A 23,572-nucleotide genomic window follows, 5' to 3' on the forward strand; every position below is an offset into this window, starting at 1 on the left:
ATATTCATTTTAAACCTTTAGGTTAAGTGTGCAAGTATCTTTGGTTCATATGTGATATACATATATTATACAAAAAAAAATTATTCTGAAAAAAAATATAACGTATAATAAAACAATAAAACCCTTATCCGCACCCCAATGGTGCATAGGGCACTGTATCATATTATTATTATCTTAATCGTTTACACATGAAGGAAAGGTGGTCAGCCCTCCGCTTCAGGTACCAGTCCATGGTAATATTGAATAAATATTACAGTCAGGTATCACCCAAAATTGGGTGCTTTGCCAATAAATAAATAAAAATATTACAGTGAAAAAATCACTTATATTAATTTTACCCCCTTTGGGAATCGAACCCGGGACCTCTAGAACGGTAGCCGAGCGTGCTGACCATTACACTACGGAGGCGGACATATAAATTATAAAAACAAAAAAAAACAGTTTACAAACTTAATAACTAACTAACTAAATAACAATGAATGCATTTGGATGAACGCTTTTCATTTTGAAATTTATTTTATATTCTACTACTATTACAATAAAAAAAATATTTAAATATTTTTTTAATACTTTGTTTATATTTAAAACTAACTAACTATCACGCCCCTTTCACGCAGAAGTAGGCAGTGAGGATAGAAAGCCAAACCAATATGTATTAACAAAAACCTTCGCCTCTTCCATATTCATATATCTTCTCATATATACACGCCATTTACAGTTTACTGAAAACGAAATAAAGTATAATAAAAGATGTATTAAAATAAATAATATATACATACACACACACACATATACATAAAAAATACTTTTATTAATTTGTTTTCTGAATATCGTCTGTTACTAAAACTCGTATAAGCATTAATAGAAAGTGTATAAGAATTTTAATATAACTAAAAGCGCATTCAGAGGAAAAAAGTGCATCCATATAAATAATGATTTTTTTAAGTGAGTTTTAATGTTTTATTTTATATAAATTTTTAGAATTTGACTGAATAAAATAAATTTTGTACTGTTGATATATATATATATGATACAAGAAAAAGTGATTATTTAACCGACATTAGTGAACAAACGATATTTATAGCCAAGTGATGAAAACATTGAAATGCTAAACTATGCATTTTTAATACAAATCTAGACTTTTCCCAACGAAACGTCGTGTTGTGATAGGTATTTTTATAGTTATTAAATTTTGGAGACTGAACGAGAAATCCGTTACCAGGGAAAGAGAAGAAGAAGAAGACGAGGGAGTCAAGGGATGGATAATATTTTTGCTCAAAACTGATCAAAACCTCAACCGCAAAAACCTAACGAAAAAAAAATCCAAAAAACATATTTGAGTTTCCTCGAACAAAGAAACCCGCCTTACGAAATGATATTTTACCTAGTATTTTTTAAAATATTAATACATTTATTTTGATACGCACCGATAGCTAGGAAGATAGCGAATAAGTGATATGAAAAATTGGATCAATTAAAAAGCTCAATTATTGGGAGACAGCCGAAAGCTCTCTTACAGGCATCAATTACAACGATTTTACTCGTATAATAAGGACGATTAATGAAAAAGCTGTTGTATCTTGAAATGGAGGGTAGAACCATCGAATATCGGCCTGATGGGGGAGGATTAGACTACCACAATTCTCCTCTTATGGCCGAAATACCAGTAGGGGACAACTACACCCACATACATAGGTCCATCGAGCATCTTAGATCAATGGGCGGCGGGATGCTGGACGCTCATCGAGGTCTGGGAGTCACAGACCTCAGGAGATTCGATCTACACCATCAGCAGGATGCTCACGAACGAGAGAAGGCAGGAACTGTGCTGAGGATCGTCAACGACTATAAGGGGTCCATACACGATCTGCGGAACCAGGAAAATGGAGACTTGAACCATAGGAGCCAGGAAGACATCAGCCAGGCTAGCATGAAAGGATACAGCGCCCCGTCGACGCCGCTGTCAGAAAACGGGCAGAACATGCAGGAAGAAAAGGTTTGTGATTTTTAATTTAAGTACTGAAGATGGGGTCTTGGAGGAATTCTTCAACTTTTTAATGTAATCTTTCCTATTTAATATAAGGATTGTGTTACCATTGTCAGCTTTTGTTAAAAAGATAGTTGGTTGGTAACTAATAAGTCCTTTTTACATAGTTGCAGCTACATCCCAATCACTTTTGTTTTTTGTTTTCACTGATTTATGGGTCGGGGCACATTTTTTGTGATTTTATTACAAAAACCATTTATTACGTATTTCAAAAAAGAGTCTTAATACTCTTTACAAAACATAGATTTTAAGAAAAAGTAGTATTTACTAAGTAAAACTTAAATAAAAAAACTCGGTTATTATGTCAGATTACCAAATATCATAACTGAAGATTCATCTTTTTTAGATCTCCTATCCTTTCGATTAAAATAAAATTAAAATAAAATTATTAATTCACAGCATTCCTTCCCTCAAATAATATTACTCCTTTCTTTTTTTCTGTAGAGTATAATTTAATTGGGTTGGAAAATAGAAGGTATTAAGTCTTTACTCATTTACTAAGAGGCATTTAGTAATTAAAGAATATTTAAACCCACCTACAAACTATGTATGTATAATATATTTTCACTTTTTGATGAGAAAATCTGTGGTTATCGAGTGTAGTTTTGTTTACATTAATAATCTCAAAAGTGGTCTTATGAATTTTACTAATATTAATGAATTTAAAAAAAAAAATAATCGAATATTTTATATCTGAAAAGATGAATTTCATATTTTTCACCAAAACATCAATTTAAAACGAAATGATGATTATCTGTGATTTTTATTGAATTGGTGACGTAATCTACTACAACTATCATTTGGTAACAATGAGCGTGACAGTAACGATGCAATTTCCAGTTAGATTGCGATTATAATTATTCTTGTTATTTGTTCCAGTTAGATTTATCCGAAAATAGTCTGATTTAAAAATAAATATAGACTTTAGTGGATATTGACATATATGTATTTTTGGAAACTAGAATACATTATATCGACAATTGAGGGTTAAAAGAGAGAGATAGACAAATTATTGCCTTTCAGGAGACGCATTTGAATCGGAATAACCTGGTTAGGTTATCTTTTAGGTGACGCATTTTATCCGCTAAAACTTGGTTAGGTTACCTTTTAGGTGACGCATTTTATCCGCTAAAACTTGGTTATATTACCTTTCAGGAGACACATCGCTCACTCCTTTCAACAACTTCAAATATTAAAAAAACTTGATTTTTCATGAGATCGTTTTTAAAGTTTAAGAATATAGTGAAATGTATTAAAAGTAAATATCAAGCCACTTGAAAGTTGAGCAGTTCAAATATAATAATAAAACCCTTATCTGCACCCCAATGGTGCATAGGGCACTGCATCATATAAACGCAGTGTTATCTTGATCGTTTACACATGAAGGAAAGGTGATCAGTCCGCCGCTTCAGGTACCAGTCCAGGGTAATATTGAATAAATATTACAATGAAAAAATCACTTATATTTATTTGACCCCCCTGGGAATCGAACCCGGGACCTCCAGAACGGTAGCCGAGCGTGCTGACCATTACACTACGGAGGCGGACAATTAAAAAGCAGCAGTTAAAAAGAATGATAAAAATATTTATTCATTAAGTTTAGCATTCTTTGAAAAAATCAAATTCAAAAATATATTCTGAATAAAAATTGTACGAGTGCAACACGTGTGGCTTCTCGCGCAATCAGTCGCGTACTGAATTGTTTATTTGAGAGTTCTACACCCTTAAATCTTTCGTTTATAACTTTTTATTTGCTTTAACTTATTTCAGTGCTCATTCATTAGGTTGCCTTAGAGACAAAATAAAGTATTCACGCATTCGTGGAAGCCTTGGCGTTATAGACATTAATAGGAAGGTAGAGGAAAGATTGACATGGTGTGGATATTTAGGATGCAGAGAACCCGAACATGTAGTTAACCAGGCAATAGAAATGGATCTTCTTTGAAAGTTATATAGAGGAAGACCAAGGAATTCGTGGGTGAAGCAGAAAGATAACATGATTCGAAAGCATGGCCTAGGTGACGTTGTCCAGGACAGAAGGACCTTTAACCTGAGGACGAGGAGAGCTAACCCCAGCAACCTACAATACAATATGATACAATGACAATAAGCTGGGATGTAGCCAGGAACAAGAATGTTCATTAGGTCGCCTGTACCAGAAAAATAATTTTGTTCGTAAATTATTATAAACGTATTTTTTCATGATCAACCTGTGAAATATCAACACAAAGTACTGCTATTAACACATCTAATAAAATTTCTTATGGGACATAACGCGTATTCGAATCTCTTAATTAAATGTTTTAAAATGTCCACGAGTCCTTCAAGGCAGGACTACTAATTTATTGGTAGTTATAAATAAGTAGGCAATAATTTAATCATTATTTCTTTGATCAACTGGAATATTTAACAGAAAAAGGTTGTACACCCATTACTGATGATAAAACTTGGTTCCTATTATCGGTAGTATTTAATTTATTTATTTCAATTTATTTATTCAACAAAAGCATAATATATACATAACAAACAATATTCAAGGCGTATATATTAAAAGTAAGCAAGAAGACTGAAAGGTGTAGAAGAATCCCGCTTCGGAAAACTCCTTCGGACACATGAACAGATCAATATCCAATGTGATATTGTTCAACATACCGGTAGCTCTTCCTACAGGCATAACCATCGGCAGGTTGGTACTGTGTATAGGAATGTGAAACAATCTATGTCGACGCTGTCTTGAGTAACTATCGGGAACATACAGACCAATGTTCCGGATAATTTCAGGATTATACCACGCAACAATCGATAAAAATGCGTAATCAAATACACATTTACCATTTATCTGCATTAAAACATCTAAAGGGCTAAATCTCAGGCATTCAAATTACAACGCGTTTTCTGCTCTGAAGGATAGACATCTCTCTGCGCTCGATTTTTATAGAATATATGTTAGAATTTGATTTTTTTAGAATATACATTGAAATTATTAAGTGTTTATTCTTTTCTATTCAAAACCATATATTTATATCGAATAAACACTTTTTTCAATACAAAAGCGGTAATTTAATAAAAAAATTAAATGTCACTTGGGTTCAAAGAAAATGAAGTTGCGATTTATCGTTTATTAGGCCTTAAGGTAGGATATTTGATTGCCCAAAACTTAATTTTCTAAAAACTCAGGTAACATTTAACTTAGTCGATTGTTTTTGTTGCAACACTGTTTTTGTATTGAAAAAATAAGTTTTCCTTCGAATTAAGTATATGATTTTGAAAATAAAAAAGTTATTGAAAAGCAAGTAATTCAAAAATGATAAAAAAAACGATTCATAATTTAAAAAGAAAGAAAAAAACTTTGTTTTTAGTTTAATTATTACACTCATTTCTTAATTTTTCTTGGAACTGCAATTTATAAATTTAAAGCTAATTTATACAATTTATAAATATATATGTGGAAAAAAACATAAATGTATATTATTTTCTTTTTAATATAGTATTAAGAATTTTATAGTAATATGTACGAGTATTATACGAAATAACAGTTTTTTCTTCTTCAAACGAATGTTTTATAGCAAGGACAATCTTATAAGGGTCAGAGGCAATAAAAACCGATTTAAAAAACGCAATTAAAATTCCGAAAAATACTACGGTGATAGGAACATTTACCTCACCTCTAAATCGAGTGATTTGACGACCGGCTACTCGTAAAATACCGGGTAAATACCAAACACAAATTTTATTTGACAATGTTATGCGTCGTTATTTGTTTATTTGTTTATTTATGGTCTTTTAACGCCATGTATGAATATTCAATTAATTTATGGTACGCATCCGAGGTGTAAAGTATACCCAGCGAAGATTCAAGTAAGGCATATTCATTTTTTACGATGTCTTAATAAATGAACGATAATTTGTATCCTTATGTCCATTTTTTAATTTTTGTCCGCCTCCGTAGTGTAATGGTCAGCACGCTCGGCTACCGTTCTGGAGGACCCGGGTTCGATTCCCAGGGGGGGTAAGAATAAATATGAGTGATTTTTTCACTGTAATATTTATTCAATATTACCCTGGACTGGTACTTGAAGCGGAGGCCTGATCACCTTTCCTTCATGTGTAAACGATCAAGATAACATTGCTTTTATATGACGCAGTGCCCTATGCACAATTGGGGTGCGGATAAGGGTTTTATTATTATATGTCCATTTTTTATTATTTTTTCGTAAGGACTCTGATTATAAAACCAAAACGATAGAAAAATGTGTTGAGTATTTACTTATTGTTCGCCTTCGTAGTGTGATGGTCAGCACGCAGGACTATCGTACTGGAGGTCCCGAGTTCGATTCCCAGCGGGAGATCAAATAAATATAAGTGATTTTTTTGCTGTAATATTTATTCAATATTACTCTTGACTGGTACCTGAGGCGGAGGGCTGATCACCTTTCATTTACATGTTAACGATCAAGATAACACTGCGTTTATATGATGCAGTGCCCTATGCAGTGCCCTAAGCACCACCAGTTGCGGATTAGGGTTTTAAAAAATTACCTACGTTGAAAAAAAAAACATTTTTTGCGGTATTTGAAATGGATGCTGAAAATTGAACTACAAAATCTGCATTTTTTTTTTAATTTTCTGGACTTTAATTTCCGATATTTTCAAAAACGTGAACCATCACTCACCAAACGCAATTAATACAGAAAGAGTTTAAATAGAATTAAAGTAAAAAAAAAATAAAAAAATAAAAGTTATCAATTTTAAATTCAACAAGAAAAAATAGTATGAATAGTATGTACTACCAAGTAGTAGCAGTAGTAAGTATAAATTTGATGAGTGCCTTTAAATTTATGACTTTGTATGTATAACGTTAATCTGACAAATACGTTATGTCTTTCCTTTTCAATCGCCGTCTTATTTGGTCGTTTTTTATGAATTACTATATCGTTGACATTAACTATGTAGTAACGGCTCGATTCAAAAGGAAAGATCCCTAGTTAAATCGGAATTACTAAAATACGAGGCGGTTCCAGTATTGGGGTATTTGTCACGTGATTAATTGGATATCAGCGTATAAGGGTTAAATAATCCGTCGGCGACTGTTTGAGGGTTAATTTTATTATTAATTTGCTTCAATAAGTAAAAAATACTTAAAATACTTTAGTCCTTTCGGATGTTTTCTAAGGACGTTTTGTAAAAGTACATATATTTATAAATTATTATCTGAAAAAAAAATGTTTTCCGTTTTTCGTTAATAAAATTAAAAACACGGCATCCTTAGTAAATTCTACACGTGTATTTATATATTTTTTAAACATAGGCTTTTGTTTTTCACTGACAAAATTAAAAACACAAATTTTTGTGGTACATTCTCCACTTTCTTAACTAATATATTAAAATATTATTTATTGATTCGGCATTAACATTGTGGAATGACATGTTGATTATTTAAAAAACATTAAACACTTGAATAAAATAAAGGTCAAGTCATGAATAATTTAGAAAATTTGGAAATATATAAAAAAATTAATTCAGATAAAACGTTAATTCATAATATACTGTTTCAAAATACGTCACCATTATTATCTTTGTTTCCTTTTACAAAAATTCTTGTTCCTACACCCCCCCCCCCCCTTCTCTATATTTATTAACCTATATATACCCCTAAATATATTTTTTGTTCGTCAGGTTTTTTTTTACCAGACGATGAAAACATCTGTAAGTTTTCGAAACTAGTCGTATATATATATATATATATATATATATATATATATATATATATATATATATATATATATATAAATAAAACTCATGAGTGGTACATTCAAGTGCTTAATTTTTTTAAAGTTATATATAATAATAGCCATGACCACTGAAAAAAAGTATCTACAGTTTTCTAAAGTCTGATTGAATTTTCACTTGATAGTGAGAACATTTGTAGTTCTCGAAACTAGTCGTGTTTACATTATATACTCAAAAGTGGTGTAAAGTGCTATTTTTTATATTTCAATAATAAAAGCTCGAAAATTGGTGTATTCCTGTTATAATGAATAAAAGTATGTGGAATTCCATGCGTATAAAATATTTTTATATAACTTGATTAACTAGTAATGAAGTTTTCCTAGGTCTTCCTCTGTTTCAATTTCCAAATACATTCATCACATAAATTTATTATATTGTTCTTTTTTCATTCATTCCATTCACATTCTCAGACCATCTCAACACACCTTCCTTAATTTTATCGTTAATATAACTTATCGAGGAAAACATTGTATAATCAAGTATTTCAAATACTTGGAAGCGGTCAGGTCAGGAGTCGGAATAATCGGCAGTATGTATGAGGAGATGTATGAATGTGGAAGAGACGAACATTGTTTGCAAATGCAGATTGGTGTGGAGATCTATATTCTCTGCCTACTCCTGCATAGAAATGACGTGATGGTAACTTAGTAATGAACATCAAAAATCTTAAATAAATGCTGAATTTTTTAGTATTTCATCTAGTATCTCAAAATGAGATGTTTTTTTTCCTACAATGCGGTCTAACTAAATTAATGATATTTTGTAATTCGGTACCAAAAAAACTCCTAAAATTCAATACTTTATAAGAATTCTACAAAAATTAAAAAAATTTAATAAAATGTTGCATGAAATTTTATTTGATGCATACAAGTATATGTTTAAAAAAATGTTCAAAGTAATTTATACATTACAAAATTGGTATGTAGTGATATTAAAGCATTTGAATGGTACAAAAAAATAGAAAATTTACATTCTTTGAATTACACATTCCTACTGGATTTAAACCTTCGATCTTTGTTTCCAATAAGAATAACATCATCAATAAAATCCTTCTAAAAAAACCTAATTTATACGTACAGCACTCGAAAATCACGCACGTGTACTATCAAGGAGCATAAAAAATTCAGGAAAAAATTCGAAAGTCCATCTTGAAAAAAAGGAATCTCTATTTTATGAGTAGGTGCCCAAATTAAAACCCCAGATTGATCATCAGATGCGTTGACAAATACGTACATTAGTAGTACACAAAAAAAGATAATTCGAATCGTAAAATCCTTAGCCCCTTTTTTCTTGCATTTTTTCTTACCCTTACCGACTCGACGAAAAAGCTCGATCGAAAAAAGTTCATTGGATTTAAATATCCCAAGTGATTTATGGCTTTATTGGTCGGTTAGACATACTTACTCACTAAATAATTAAGCTTTTTTTCATGTTAATATAATATAACCCTTTCACACCTGAATTATCATAGCTTACGAGTACATACATAGGTGTATGGTACTCACTAAACAATTTACTGTTTACAGTTAAATATACGAACTATCAAGCCGCTAAAAAATAAATATTAAAATATGTAGTATAAATTTAGTCAAATCGTTTCATAAGAAAAAAAGTCAAAATTTTAGGTCTTTGATGGATGTCATGAGAATATATTGAATATTCTTTAAGAAAATTAGTTTTTTTGATTTTTTAAATGTTCATTACCTCAACTAACAAACGAACCATCACGCCGTTTCTCCGCAGGGGTAGACAGAGAGAATAGTACTCCACGTCACTCTGTTTTTGCAGACAATCTTCCCATCTTCCACATTCATGTAAAATATATCCTCATGGATACCCGCCGATTATTCCGACTCCAGTCCAGCACTTTTGAGTATTTGAAATACTTGATCATCCCAAGTTTCCATCAGTCTTCCTCGTCTCCTTTTCACAACTACATTAAATTCATAAATTTGTTTTGACGTTCTTTCCTCACTCATTCGTTCCACACGTCCAAATCATCTCCGCACGGCTTCCTTAATTTTATCGATAATTCTTATAATGCCTTGCATTCTTTCCTTATTTTACCATTCGAATACCTATCATTCGTTGTTTTGCCGCACTGAGATATTGCATTTCGACTGCATTCAGTCCACTTTCATTATTTTTTGCCAACTTCATGTTTCACTGCCACAGTTCGGCTGTCCAAACTCAAAACACAGTAAGGGACTTTTTTTTTTGCTGTACATTTTTTTTTAATTTTTAAAGTAGATTCTAATTTGTCTAAAAATGCAAAAAATGTGCCTTCCTGTGTTTTAAGTTTGGACAGCTGAGTTGTGACTACATTAATAGACTGAAAGTAGTCTGATTCAAGTGTTTAATCAATATTTTTCCAGTAATTCATCGTGTTTAGAGATTTTTCATCTTCATAATTAACGTTTTTTGTGTGAATCTTCATTATAGTGCAGTATACACATTTTATTGATTGATTTTTCAATTACTAAAGGGTGACAAATATTTGAATTTAAAAAAAGTTTATCTTCGAGATTCTTAAATGATTTTTCAACTCCAAAATGTAATACTAAACAATTTCAACAAAACTTCAAATATTTGGGAATTAAATATTTCAATAAACTCCCTAAAGAAATTTAAAAAAAGATATAAAAATTCTTAAGTAAAAAATTAATGCCCATTACATATAAATCTTGAAAAAAAATATGAAAAAAGACTATTATACCATTAATTATATAAAACATTAAACCTTGAGTGTAAGTCCCTCTCCAAGCACAAGAGCTCAGTCTCTCTTTTGGAGAGGCACAGCGAATCTAAAACTATAAGTTTGCCATATGTTAAATGTTTAGAAATTGTATTATGTTGTACTTAAAAATGTGACTATATTAAATAAATAAAAATAAAATAAAATAAAAAAATCCACTCACTTTATGGTTATATGTGTCCATTTCTAATTTAAGTTTTACTTGGTAAATACCACAATTTCTTAAAACGAAACACGTGTCACATAAATTTTTAAGCAATAGTGGTATTTACCGAATAAAACTTAAATAAAAAATGGATTGGGTACACGTGATTTCAATACACATCTAAAAAATAATTCTCTCTCAAATAATACACAAACAAATTCCGTTTATTTTAAGCAACGCTCGAGTCAAAGGGTCAAGGGACCGTCTTAAATCTTTTTTTGTTATATTATAAACGAATTTGTCGTGTGCTTCGAGTATTTTGTATTCATACGTTAAGTAATATGCGTTTAATATTGATTAAAACGTAAACGCATCGGCGGCTACTGTGTGTCTAACTAGATAACATATGTTAAAAGAGAATTAAAAGATTTTAATCCCTTTTTTTCTGGAAGGCATAAATAGTGATGCCTCTTCGGTTTATATCTCCGGCACGTATGGTTTTTTCTTGAAGATAAAAAACATGTCGACATGATGTATCATCAATGTTTTTTGTCGACAATTTATCGGTATTTTAGTCGAGTACTTGTAGATACATGAAATAATTGTTATTTTTTAAATATTAAACACTTGAATATACAACTTCAATGAGTTTTATTTATATATACGACTATTTTCGAAAACTTACAGATGTTTCTTCTGGTAAAAATTAAAACTAACGAACAAAAAATAATTGAATTTTTACCAGAAGATGAAAACATCTTAAGTTTTCGAAACTAGTCGTATGTATATAAATAAAACTTATTAAGTGGTATATTCAAGAGTTTAATTTTTTTAACTTATATATTTTAATAGCCATGACCACCGAAAAAAAAGTATCTACAGTTTTCTATATTCAGTTTGAATTTTCACTTTATAGTGAGAACATTTGTAGTTCTGGAAACTGGTGTTTACAATATATTCTCAAAAGTAGTCTGAAACAAATGCTTTTTTTATATTTCAATAATAAAAGCTCGAAATATGGTGTATTGTTATAATGAATAAAAGTATGTGGAATTCCATGCGTATAAAATATTTTTAAATAGCTTGATTCACTAGTAATGAAGTTTTCCTAGGTCTTCCTCTGCTTCAATTACCAAAAAAATATCATCTCATAAATTTATTAATATTGTTCTTTTTTCACTCATTCGATTCACATTCTCAAAATATCTCAACACGCTTTCTTAATTTTATCGATATACGAGTTTCACTTATTTAGGAAAACTTATCGAAAAGTTTTCGAAACTAGTCGTATGTATATAAATAAAACTCATTAAGTGGTATTTTCAAGTGTTTTTTTTAATAATCAACATGTCATTCCACAAAGTAAATGCCGAATCAATAAATAATATGAAATAATTGTAATACTTTTTCTTCTTCGTGCAAAGGGCATAAAAAATCATGTTTTCACATATTAAAAACAAAAATATTACTAATAATTCCGCTCAATTTCAAACAATATATTCAACCTTTTACAAGAGAAATAAGAAGTTTCATATTTTAGTTTATTTGTTAATTTATTTTTTATAATTTATAAAGCGCATTTTCCATGCAATTCCTCATACCCGATTTTTCGTAAAAAAAAAAACCATTTATTTTTAAATTCTTTCAGACTCTTTCATTCTTCATACATTCAGGCATCTCATCATATATTTTCAAACCCTTATATTATACCTTAATTAAACCCTTATATTGTCCGCCTCCGTAGTGTAATGGTCAGCACGCTCGGCTACCGTTCTGGAGGTCCCGGGTTCGATTCCCAAGGGGGGTAAAAATAAATATAAGTGATTTTTTCACTGTAATATTTATTCAATATTACCATGGACTTTCCTTCATCTGTAAAACGATCATGATAACACTGCGTTTATAAGACACAGTGCCCTATGCACCATTGGGGTGCTGATAAGGGTTTTATGTATTATATATATATTATACAATTTTGAGATTATGAAAATGGTAATCTTCTTTTATCCTTATTTTTAGTACTGTATTCATGTTTTTTTTACTATACAAAACTACTTTATGCTTAAAATAATTAGATAATTTATCGTTTTAAAAAAATCTATAAAGATAAGCAAATTATATATTCGTCTCTTTTTTAAAGGTAACTAGTTGAGTTCTTCTCTCATTTTTTCTATATTCTTATATATATTTTCTTAAGTACTATTCACATTTCATGAAAGAACTGAAAGGTTTAAATATTGTAGTAAAAAATATCGATTTAACTTTTAATATCGTGTAAATAAACTATTTTGAAATAAATTATTTGACATTTGAACCTCTAGACATAGCTGAGGTCAAGACAAAGAGCACGTGTTATCATTTTATTAGCAAAAAAACATTTTTTAAAGATATCATTAAAAGAATGTAAATCAAATTATTTAACTGTTCCCAGATAAGATATTTTACATTAACGAACCTGGTGATGAATTTTATAATATATATTTTTTTTAAATACACGGACTTATCAATATATTGATTAGCTATTAAAACCAATTAAAATATACACTTCAGTACAAAAAATTACAAAGTAAGACGTTCAAACGCAATGAACTATCTTTTTACACGAATTTAAAATAAAACTAATTTATGAGGCGAATGTTAGCGGGAAAAGAAACAGAGGAACACCGAGAAAAACATGGCATGATCAGGTATGCCAAATACTTGAAAGTGGTCAGGTAAGGAGTCGTAACAATCGGCGGGTATGTATGAGGAGATGCATGAACGTGGAAGAGGCGAAGAATGTTTGCAAGAACAGAGTGGTGTGGCGCTCTATTCTCTCTGCCTACCCCTGCGGGGAAGCGGCGTGATGGTTAGTTAGTTAGTTAGTTAAAATAAGACGGTGTGCAAAAAATGCCAAGACTTCCATATTATTCTTCATCTATGTTGAGATGTTAAAAAGTTTTGTACTGATATTTCTTGGTGGAACTGCATTTATTATAATAAAATAACAACTACACAGTTTTTTCTTCAAATTTATTTTATTTGACCAGCGACCGGGTTTCGTCGTAACCGACATCATCAGACTGGTCGTTAGTCATTTTTTGTGGAAAAAAACTATAAAGTTGTCATTTTATTCTTTATATATATTGAGATGTCAAAAAATTATGAGGCGAAATTTGTTTGCAAGGACAGTAGTAAGGCCGCCTCCGTGGTGTAATAATGGTCAGCGTGTTTAGCTACCGTGCTGGAGGTCCCGGGTTCGATTCCCAGGGGAGGGTGAAAATAAATATTAGTGATTTAGCACTGAAATATTTATTTAATACTACCCTGGACTGGTTCCTGAAGCGCAAGAGTGATCACCTTGCCTTGATGTAAATAATGATTAAGATAACACTGCGTCAATTTGATGCAGTGCCCTATGCACCATTAGGTGCGTATAAGGAATATATATGTAGTAAGGCGTCCTATTCTCTCTGCATAACCCTGCAGTCAGCGGCGTGACGGTTAGTCGGTTAGATATAAAACGACAACACGCGATGACGTCACACAATGCCAGTAATAAATCGCCGAACGCAAGTCCCGAACGCCCATTTGAATTAAAAACGTTATTCGCATGGCAACACAACATAGATGCAAAATGGCCCGAAATTAAACTTGTTTCCGCCCGCGCCGGCATAGACAAGCAAAGATTTCTCGTCTACTCGCATGCTGCTTGCTCCTGAACATAAATAATATCTAGCTGTGACAGGCACACAGATTTCTGCCAACAACTGGTCGCTTCTCCATTAAGAAATAACCGTTTTTACCTTGTTTAACGATAAGCTGAATGTGGAGTTGATTGGAGTTTTTTTCCTTTATTAACGGCCATAGCCGATAGGATATTATAACTAGGGAGGAATATATAATTTAACATTTTCAACCTATTAAGGATTGTGTACGAGTCGTTTTGTGTTTATAACAGCCGATATAATCAATATTTTTATTCACCATTTATTTCTGCTAAATTAACCTTCGTAAAAACGTTGTTTTCGTAAGTTGGTAACTAATGACGTCACATAAACGAATCCACACTACTTCTATTACTGTTCTATAAAGCAGATACATAAAGGGATACGCTCCATAACACACCTGATTACATAAAATTTGATGACGTATAGCAGTGTCCATTTTTTTTAAAAATATCTACTGTTTAAACCTTCATATCTCCCTTATTTATCAACAGATTTCAATAATAATTATACCGATAGTCTTATGATCACTTAAACTACCCTATGGGCTAGTTTAAGTGATCACTTTATACACGTATAACATTCACCATTCTACCCATGATTGACACCACACTACTCAAATTCTTGGAACTTCTATTTATATGATCAAATTTCGAAATGTTGTGCTTGAATCACTAGAATTTCACTAGAGACATCTATTGGTGTGATGAAATAAGCTTTTTATTGAACAGAAAATCATTCATATGCATGTGAGGTCCGAATCCTGGATTATACTCACATACATGAGAAAAGCTAGAAAAAATCCCTTTCATTTTATTATTTTAGCTTATAATTTGACCAGTTAATTTATTTACACCATTTCAAGTTTGTCCAAATACTTGTTCACAATCTGGTTTTTCTCCAATTATGGGAATTATTATGGGAATTATGGGAATTATTTTTTATATTATTTTTTGACATCTCAACATACATACATAGATGAAGAAGAATATGGATGTCTAGGCATTTATGAGGCTTACAACCATCATAGACTCGTTAAGTGATCACTTAAAATTTTGTTATTTTTACTTAACTTTGGGTTATTTTTCATATTATTTTTTGACATCTCAACATGAAGAAGTCTGGGCATTTACTTGCATAAGTTTTACTTGGTTAATACCACTATTGCGGTATTTACCGGTGAAATAGTGGTACTTACCGAGTAAAACTTGATGCCTTCTACTAGAATGCTGGTGGCGACCGCACATCGCAGTAAGTGGACGCCTGCACTTCCCGCCAATACTAGCGTCTCGCCAAAATGGCTGCCCAGATTATACTATTTGACACGCGGACTCGTTCAAGGATAGATTCGACTATCTTTCCACTCCACTTCCGCGCCCAGTTTCACCGCCAACCCCCGTTTAAACGCCACAAAACTCTATGACAAACTGCGACCGATTCGTAACAAATAAACCTTTGAAAAAAAAAAGGTTTTTTTTCATACTAGAGTAAAATATTTTTACGTTTTATTTATTTATTTATTATAAAAGAAAAACACACTCATGTGGTGTAAAAAAAAAGTGTTTTTCTTTTACAAATTCATCATGTCTTACCACTTAAAAAGTAGCAGAGGACGACCGAGAAAAACCTGGCACATTCAGATATATATATATATATGTCAAATACTTGAAAGCGAAAAAAATCGTATTAATAATTGAAATATGAGTATGTATGAGGAGAAACATGAATGTGGGAGACACGAAGAATGTTTGCAAAGACAGATTAGTGTGGCGTCCTATTCTTTCTGCCTACCCCTGCGTGGAAGCAGCGTGGTGGGTAATTAGGTGGTTAGTTACTTAATATTTTTTCTCCTAATAAATAACTTTTCTTCTTAGCTTTTTTATTTCATTTTATTTTAAGGGAATAACCCGCAAAGCCTCTAAGATAGAGGCTTTGCGCAAGGATATTTAGGAAAGGGAAGATATATGTGAAAAATACATACAAACACCCAGACCAATTAAAAATTAATATTTCATGCAATTTGCTGGAATCGAACCCACGACACCATGTTCGCTGTCGAGCGTCTACCCGACTACGCCAAGGCGCCTGTCTAAGTAATATTATGAAACAGATTCCCTGAATTGATTAAGCATGTTCAGAAAAATTATCGCTATGATACTCAAATGATAATCCACCACCGAACGTTATCATTGATAATCATCGTCTTCCTACTTGAGTGTCCTTGACTTTTTAGCCACAATTTCGCTAAAATGAGTTCCTTGAAATTTTATTAGTTTGTATTTTAAACACTCATGTGCTTGAATTTAGGGTAAATTGTGGGGTAACTGGCCATTTAAGGCAGGATACTCAATAGGCCGCAACAAAATTTTCCTTAAACCCGAGTAACATTTGAACATAATTGTATTTTTTGCTAAAAATACCGATTTTGTATTAAGAAAATAAGATTTTCTTCGAAATAAATGTATGGTTTAGAAAAAATGAGTTATTGAAAGGTAAGTGGTTAAAAATGATAACAAATATTTATTTACGACATTTTGAGTGTGTCCAAATACTTGTTCACAAATCTGGATTGTCTCCAATCAGCAGTTTTTTGTATTTTTTTTTTGTATTTTGAGTGCTCAATAAAAAGCTTCTTTCAACTCACCATGGATGTCACTAGTCAAATTCTAGTCAATTTAAGCAATATGTTTCGAATTTGAACAATATGTACATACATATGTATATGTATACTTATATAGAAGTTTCAAGAATTTGAGTAGTGTGGTTGTCAATCATGGATAGGATTGGGGAATGTTACACGTATGTCAAGTGATCACTTAAACCAAGCTATGACGGTCGTAAGCACTGTAAATGCCCAGACTTCCATATTGAGATCTCAAAAATAATGTAAAAAAATAATATGAAATGTAATGCTGAAATCTTCTTTTACTATATCCGTATGTGGAGCATATGGAGTCCACAAACTGTCTCCAACCTTTTCTGTCGTCAGCCATCTCCTTTGCATCTTCCCAAGTTAGTTCCGCGTCCCGAAGTTCAGACGAGAACTGCCGACGAATTGTCAGCAGTGGTCGTCCTGGGCAGCGCGAACCTGATACCTTGTACATAACAATAATAATAAATTTTATTTAACATTCGTTTAAAAATGCCATAACTAGGCGAAACAACTGTCACAATATGAATTTTAATGTGTTTTTTTAACAGTAAAATACAACTTATTAGACTCAAAAAATCTGTGTTGATTTAACAATTAATACACAAATTAAAATGGAGTTCTACAAATTAAACGCCAAATCAACAAATAATTTTATTTACAATGATATTTATCAGACCATTCACACGAGTTCCTAGCGGTGGCCAGTTACTCTACGCTTCACCCTATCGAAAAGCGATTTATAATAATTTTAGCATCTTCTATGTGCTAGGTGAATTCGCGCCAAGGATTTTTGCCTCACGATTTTTTTAATTGATAAGGTTGGTCGTGCGAATTTAAAATATCTGCCAATATGCTGTTAGGAGTTGGGTCATATCGCTCACTCCTTTCAAAAACGTAATAAATAAAAAAACTTGATTTTTCAGGAGAACGTTTTTAAACTTTAAAAATATAATACAATGTATTAAAAATAAATATCAAGCCACTTATTGAACTTTTTACTGTGCAACAGATCTTTTTAGGTAAAACATGAATGTTTTTTCTCCATTTGAAAAATAACTAGTTTATTTGAAAAAATAATTAAACAATACCTTTTCTTCAAAATGCAAAAACAACACTTTCTGCCCTGTAGTGGGTAAATATTAAGTTAAAAATATGCCGCTTTTGCTGGGATATAGTACATTTTCCGAGCATTCCGAAAAAATGCACAACTGAAAATTGACGATTTTTGATTTATGACGTTCTTGAAAGGAGTGAGCGATATGTTATAAACGTAAGTAAATAAAATATATGACACCAGTCAAGCTTTGTTAATGACTTCATAAGACAAATCGAACTTCTCACTAGCAAATTTATTGTATACACATTTTTATTTTAGGGTTCAAGGATAATGTCAACAAGGTAGATTTTTTCCATGTATTGTAGTTCATTTGTCTTGTGCAAAAATGTTCACAACCATATTATTGTTTAGAATAATGGTTTCGTTAATTGATTGGGCAGTCAGTTTGACTCGGTAAATACCACTATTACTTAAAATCTGTGAAGACAATGATACGGAATGCATCGAAACACGTGACGCAATTTTTTAAATAGTGGTATTTATCAAGTAAAACTTAAATTAAAAATTAATCCAGTTTACTATATATTGTATGAAAAAAATATGAATGAAAATCTAATAATATAATAATAATAAAACCTTTCTCCGCACCCGAATGGTGCATAGGGCACTGTGTCATATAAACGCAGTGTTATCTTGATCGTTTTTCACATGAAGGAAAGGTGATCAGCCCTCCGCTTCAGGTACCAGTACATGGTATGTTTAATAAATATTACAGTAAAAAATCACTTATATTTATTTTACCCTCCTTGGGAATCGAACCCGGGACCTCCAGAACGGTAGCCGAGCGTGCTGACATTACACTACGGAGGCAGACAAAATTATTACACAATATTATTTTTCTTATTAATATAAATTTAAGTATAAAATGAATGAACACATTTTTTTTACCGACATCATCAGACCAGTCTGATGATGTCGGAAACGACGAAACCCGGTAACTGGTCAAATAAAAATAAAGTGGAAAAGCTAAAAATATTGGTTTTATTCTAATAATATATTGAGTTTATTGATTTTAACGCATTGAATTAACGACGCACATTTTAATCCTTCATCCGGAATTGAACCCAGTAACCCATGCATGACAACACAGTACTGACCAATCTAATACGAAGGCGGAAAAAACATATTAAATTATAATTAATAATAATCACTTAAAATTTCTTGAAATTCGCATATATTATAATAACACGATTAATTAAATTCAGATAATTCTCTATGAAATCGTTGTATTATTTTAATTTTAATACTTCTCATTTATTATTTATTTCTTTGAATATACTTTACATAATATTCGCAATTAAAGACCAATTATCTTTTCATATTTTATATTTAAATTTGATAATGTTATACCATACTAAGTTATTTATTTAAATCTATTTAATAAATATTTCGAATGTTAAATAATTTAAAAAAATATATTATTATTTTAGATTTGTTTTTGCATTTCATAACATAATATTCATTCATACCTTTAAAACTAAATTTAAAAAAAAAACATATAAGACTCACCCCTACGTAGACTCCATACCAAGGAATATTTTTTTTTATTTAGTTAAATTTATTTCTTTACATACTTATTTACTTACGTTTTAATTTACTTTGTTTAAAAAAAATAATTGTAAAACGAACTCCCTCTCTAAACACAAATCTCTACTTTATTAGAGAGGTAGAAAGGTTACATTTGAAATGTTTTGGATATATACCAACTATTATTAATTAAATATGTATTTTGTAAAAAAAAAACAATTAAAAAAAAATATATATATATAATTACAAGTACAAAAATATTATATTATATTAATATAAAAAAGATCCCACAAGGCATGGCCTTTGTATGGGTATACATTTTATTTTAGGTTATAATAAAATGTACCTACTAGAAATAATACAATTGATATCAAAAATATAAATAGATTGAAAGTTCATTTTATAACAGTTTTTACCCCATATTCAAATCTCATAACGGAATACAAACGTATACAAAATATTCTAATTTTAAATTCTACTCAAATATTGCATGCTAAAAATGTACCTCCCAAGTACCTACGTAATCCAAATTATAACATAAAAATTTGAATTCAGAACTTAATACCACCTAATTTTTAGCTCATATTCAAATCTCATAATGGAATTCAAACGTTTACAATATATTCTAATTTTAAATTCAACTGAAATATTGCACGCTAAAAATGTACCTGCGTAATTCCAAATTATAACACGAAAATTTAAATTCAGAACTTAATACGACCTAATTTTTAGCTCATATTCAAATCTCATAATAGAATACAAACGTATACAAAATATTCTTATTTTGAATTCTACTCAAATATTGCATGCTAAAAATGAAACGCAAAAGTACCTACCTACTTTATTTGAGCTTATTAGATACGTATAAAAAGGCGCACTTGTTCCAATTTTAAACCAAACGATATTTGAAAATATTACCCGTGCGTTATTTTTAATTCATCCAAATAAACTCCGAATTGACGAGTCATCGTATTCGATCGGATATTATTTTTCAACCTTCAAACGTCTACGCAAATGTATTTAATAATATTATAACATTACGAAGCTTAGATAATCCTTTAATGGAATCTGGATTGAATTCAATTTAAATTGCGCGTATTTTTTCCGCATTTTTACAACTAAAATAAATTATTATAATTTTCAATCAAATATAAATTTTGCATTTTATCTTATAGTCGGGTATTTTATAAATATATTTTTACTCTGCCAGCAATCTTCGACTCTTCCACATTCATGCATCTCTTGATACATTTCCGCCGATTTTTTTTTTAATTACCTAACGTCCAAGTGACTCTGAAATCTAGCTACGGCTTATGCAACACCGCTTATCATGACCCTATTTAGGCTTCCAACTCCTGACCTGAGCATTTTCAAGTATTTGAAATACTTAAATTATGTCAAGTTTTCCTCGGTGTTCCTTTGCTTCCATTACCAACCATATTTGCCTCATTTTTTTACTGCGAATTTTTGTTTAATAATACAGTGATATTTATTTTGACTCCGTAGTGTAGTGGTTAGCTCATTTGCCTACTATGACGGAGGTCTCGGTTCGATAAAAAAATATTTTTAGTATAATGATCAATTTATCGCTTTTTTTAAAAAAAATTGTATCTTTTTTTACTATAAAATAGACTGTTTACAATTTAAAAAAAAAAACATACAAAAAAATACTTCTTTTCTAAATATGATGTTGCTTGTATGTTCGTTGATCGAGAACTATGTTTGGCACCTTGTTCATGTTTGAATATTTTAAAATACGCATTTTGTACAATACAGTGTATAACGTTTTATAATACATATAAGTTTCAGTGGCGTGCGTTGAAAACTGTAAAAAATCTAAATGTTTTGAGTAAAAAACACATATTTTTGTGACATAATTGAAGTTAGTCTGTGTCAAGCACATTTTTGTTATTATTTTTTGTTGAATGTTTCAAATGTAGTTTTTCCTACTGCCTACTCAGACCAACCCTTTAAACACCCTATTTTTTTTTTAAATTTGTAATCAATTACTTCAAAGATTTACAAAAAAAAATCAAATGAAAGGGGGTCGTTCGTTTTGCATTGTAACATTGTTTCATTCACAAAAGCCATCTATGTTGGATTGAGAAAGCTTTTTGAACTTTTTGAACGTAATACTGTGTCACGAGATTGATCAATATTTCTAGGAGTGCTACAAATTTAAGTAGTGTGGTTGTCAATCATGGGTAGAATGGTGAATGTATCACGTGTGTAAAGTGACCAATTACTAGCCTATCATATCATACCCCACCTTAAGGCCCAATACACAAAAAAATGCATTCATTTTCATTCATTTTCATTACACCTTGAAACACTGTTTTCGTAGGTTTTCAAAAAATAAGTTTTACTTCGAAATAAATATATGGGTTGGAAAAAAAGAGTTTTTGAATGGTAAGGAGTTATACAAAATTGCAGAAATATTTTTTCAATATATTATATATTCTAAAAAAAGGCAACTTCTAATATATATTCTTTAAAAAATGAGGGTGAACTGACGTCCAGCTTTCAACGCAGGTGGACGCTTTATTTATAATAAGAAATAATATAAGATATATAATAATGAATAAGGCTTTCACACCAAATGAAAATGTTGCAAGGCCTTAAGGTTTCAGAGAAAAACACACATTATTAGAATTTTAACACTTGATTGAAGATAGTTTTTGTCCTTTTTGTATAAATTATTTGGCCCATACAATTCAATTCAATTTCCAATTCAAACCCTTATCCGCACCCCAATGGTGCATAGGGCACTGCATTATATAAACACAGTGTTATCTTGATCGTTAACACACGAAGGAAAGGTGATCAGCCCTCCGCTTCAGGTACCAGTCCAGGGTAGTATTGAATAAATATTATGTAAAAATCACTTATATTTATTTGACCCCCCTGGGAATCGAACCCGGGACCTGCAGAACGGTAGCCGAGCGTAGTGACCATTACACTAGGGGGGCCCATATAATGTCGAGCCAAACTTGGTATGTAAGTTTAAACGCTCGCACGCCACTGGTAGTGGGTACTCGTAGCTATAATTATTTATCGCCATGGTGTTTGTTGCTCGACCTTGAGTGTCGGACTCTAGCCGTACTCTAGCTTAGCACATTTCCGCGTCACAAGCGAGAACTGGCAGTTGTGCTATAGTATGCGCTGCATTTAGCAACCGGCATTCATTCTTGCACACTTCCCCAAAATAACGCCAAAGATCAATCTCGCAGATAGTGATGTTATGTTACACGGAAGAGTATTGAAATGTGAATTCCGCTACCTTGTGGGATTACTTCTATGAGCGTTTTCACGAGGATCCGTTTGTTGGATCCGGATCTGACGCAGGATCCGTTTGTTGCTCCTTTTTATTATATCTCTACGCTGGTTGGTGGTCTGCAAACTTACATATCGCTCACTCCTTTCAACAAAGTCCTAAATAAAATAAAAAGATTTTTCAGGAGATCGTTTTTAAAGTTAAAAAATATAGTGAAATGTATTTATAATAAATATCAAGCCACTAATTGAACTTTTTACCGTACTACAGATCTTTTAAGATAAAACCTGAAGATTTTTTCTCCATTTGAAAAATATTAAATATAAAAAATAAACAATACCTTTTCTTCAAAATGCAAAAACAACACTTTCTGCCCTGTAGCGGGTAAATATTAAGTTTAAAATATGCCGCTTTTGCTGGGATATAGTACATTTTCTGGGCATTCCGAAAACACGCACAACTGAAAATTTACGATTTTTGATATATGACGTTCCTGAAAGGAGTGACCGATATTAGCCAAAAAGCCAAATGTGCACATTACAAACATCAAAATTTTC

General features: G+C 31.2%; 1 protein-coding gene across 4 annotated transcripts in view; it reads left to right on the plus strand.

Annotated features, from left to right (window-relative positions):
* Positions 1-23,572, plus strand: part of rn (rotund) — a 94,853-nt gene that overhangs the window by 8,629 nt on the left and 62,652 nt on the right. For all 4 annotated transcript variants that reach the window (XR_015838258.1, XR_015838257.1, XR_015838259.1 and 1 more), the window contains exon 2: positions 982-1,996. Coding sequence is in view for 1 of the 4 variants with exons in the window: in XM_088267347.1 (XP_088123473.1) it covers positions 1,562-1,996 (435 nt within the window). In the remaining 3 variants the exon portion in view is untranslated. The remainder of the gene's footprint in view (positions 1-981; positions 1,997-23,572) is intronic.

Source organism: Brachycentrus maculatus, unplaced genomic scaffold (genome assembly GCF_059751285.1).
Source record: "Brachycentrus maculatus isolate JH-2025_06_01 unplaced genomic scaffold, ASM5975128v1 h1tg000293l, whole genome shotgun sequence".
NCBI classification, from domain to species: Eukaryota; Metazoa; Arthropoda; class Insecta; order Trichoptera; family Brachycentridae; genus Brachycentrus; species Brachycentrus maculatus.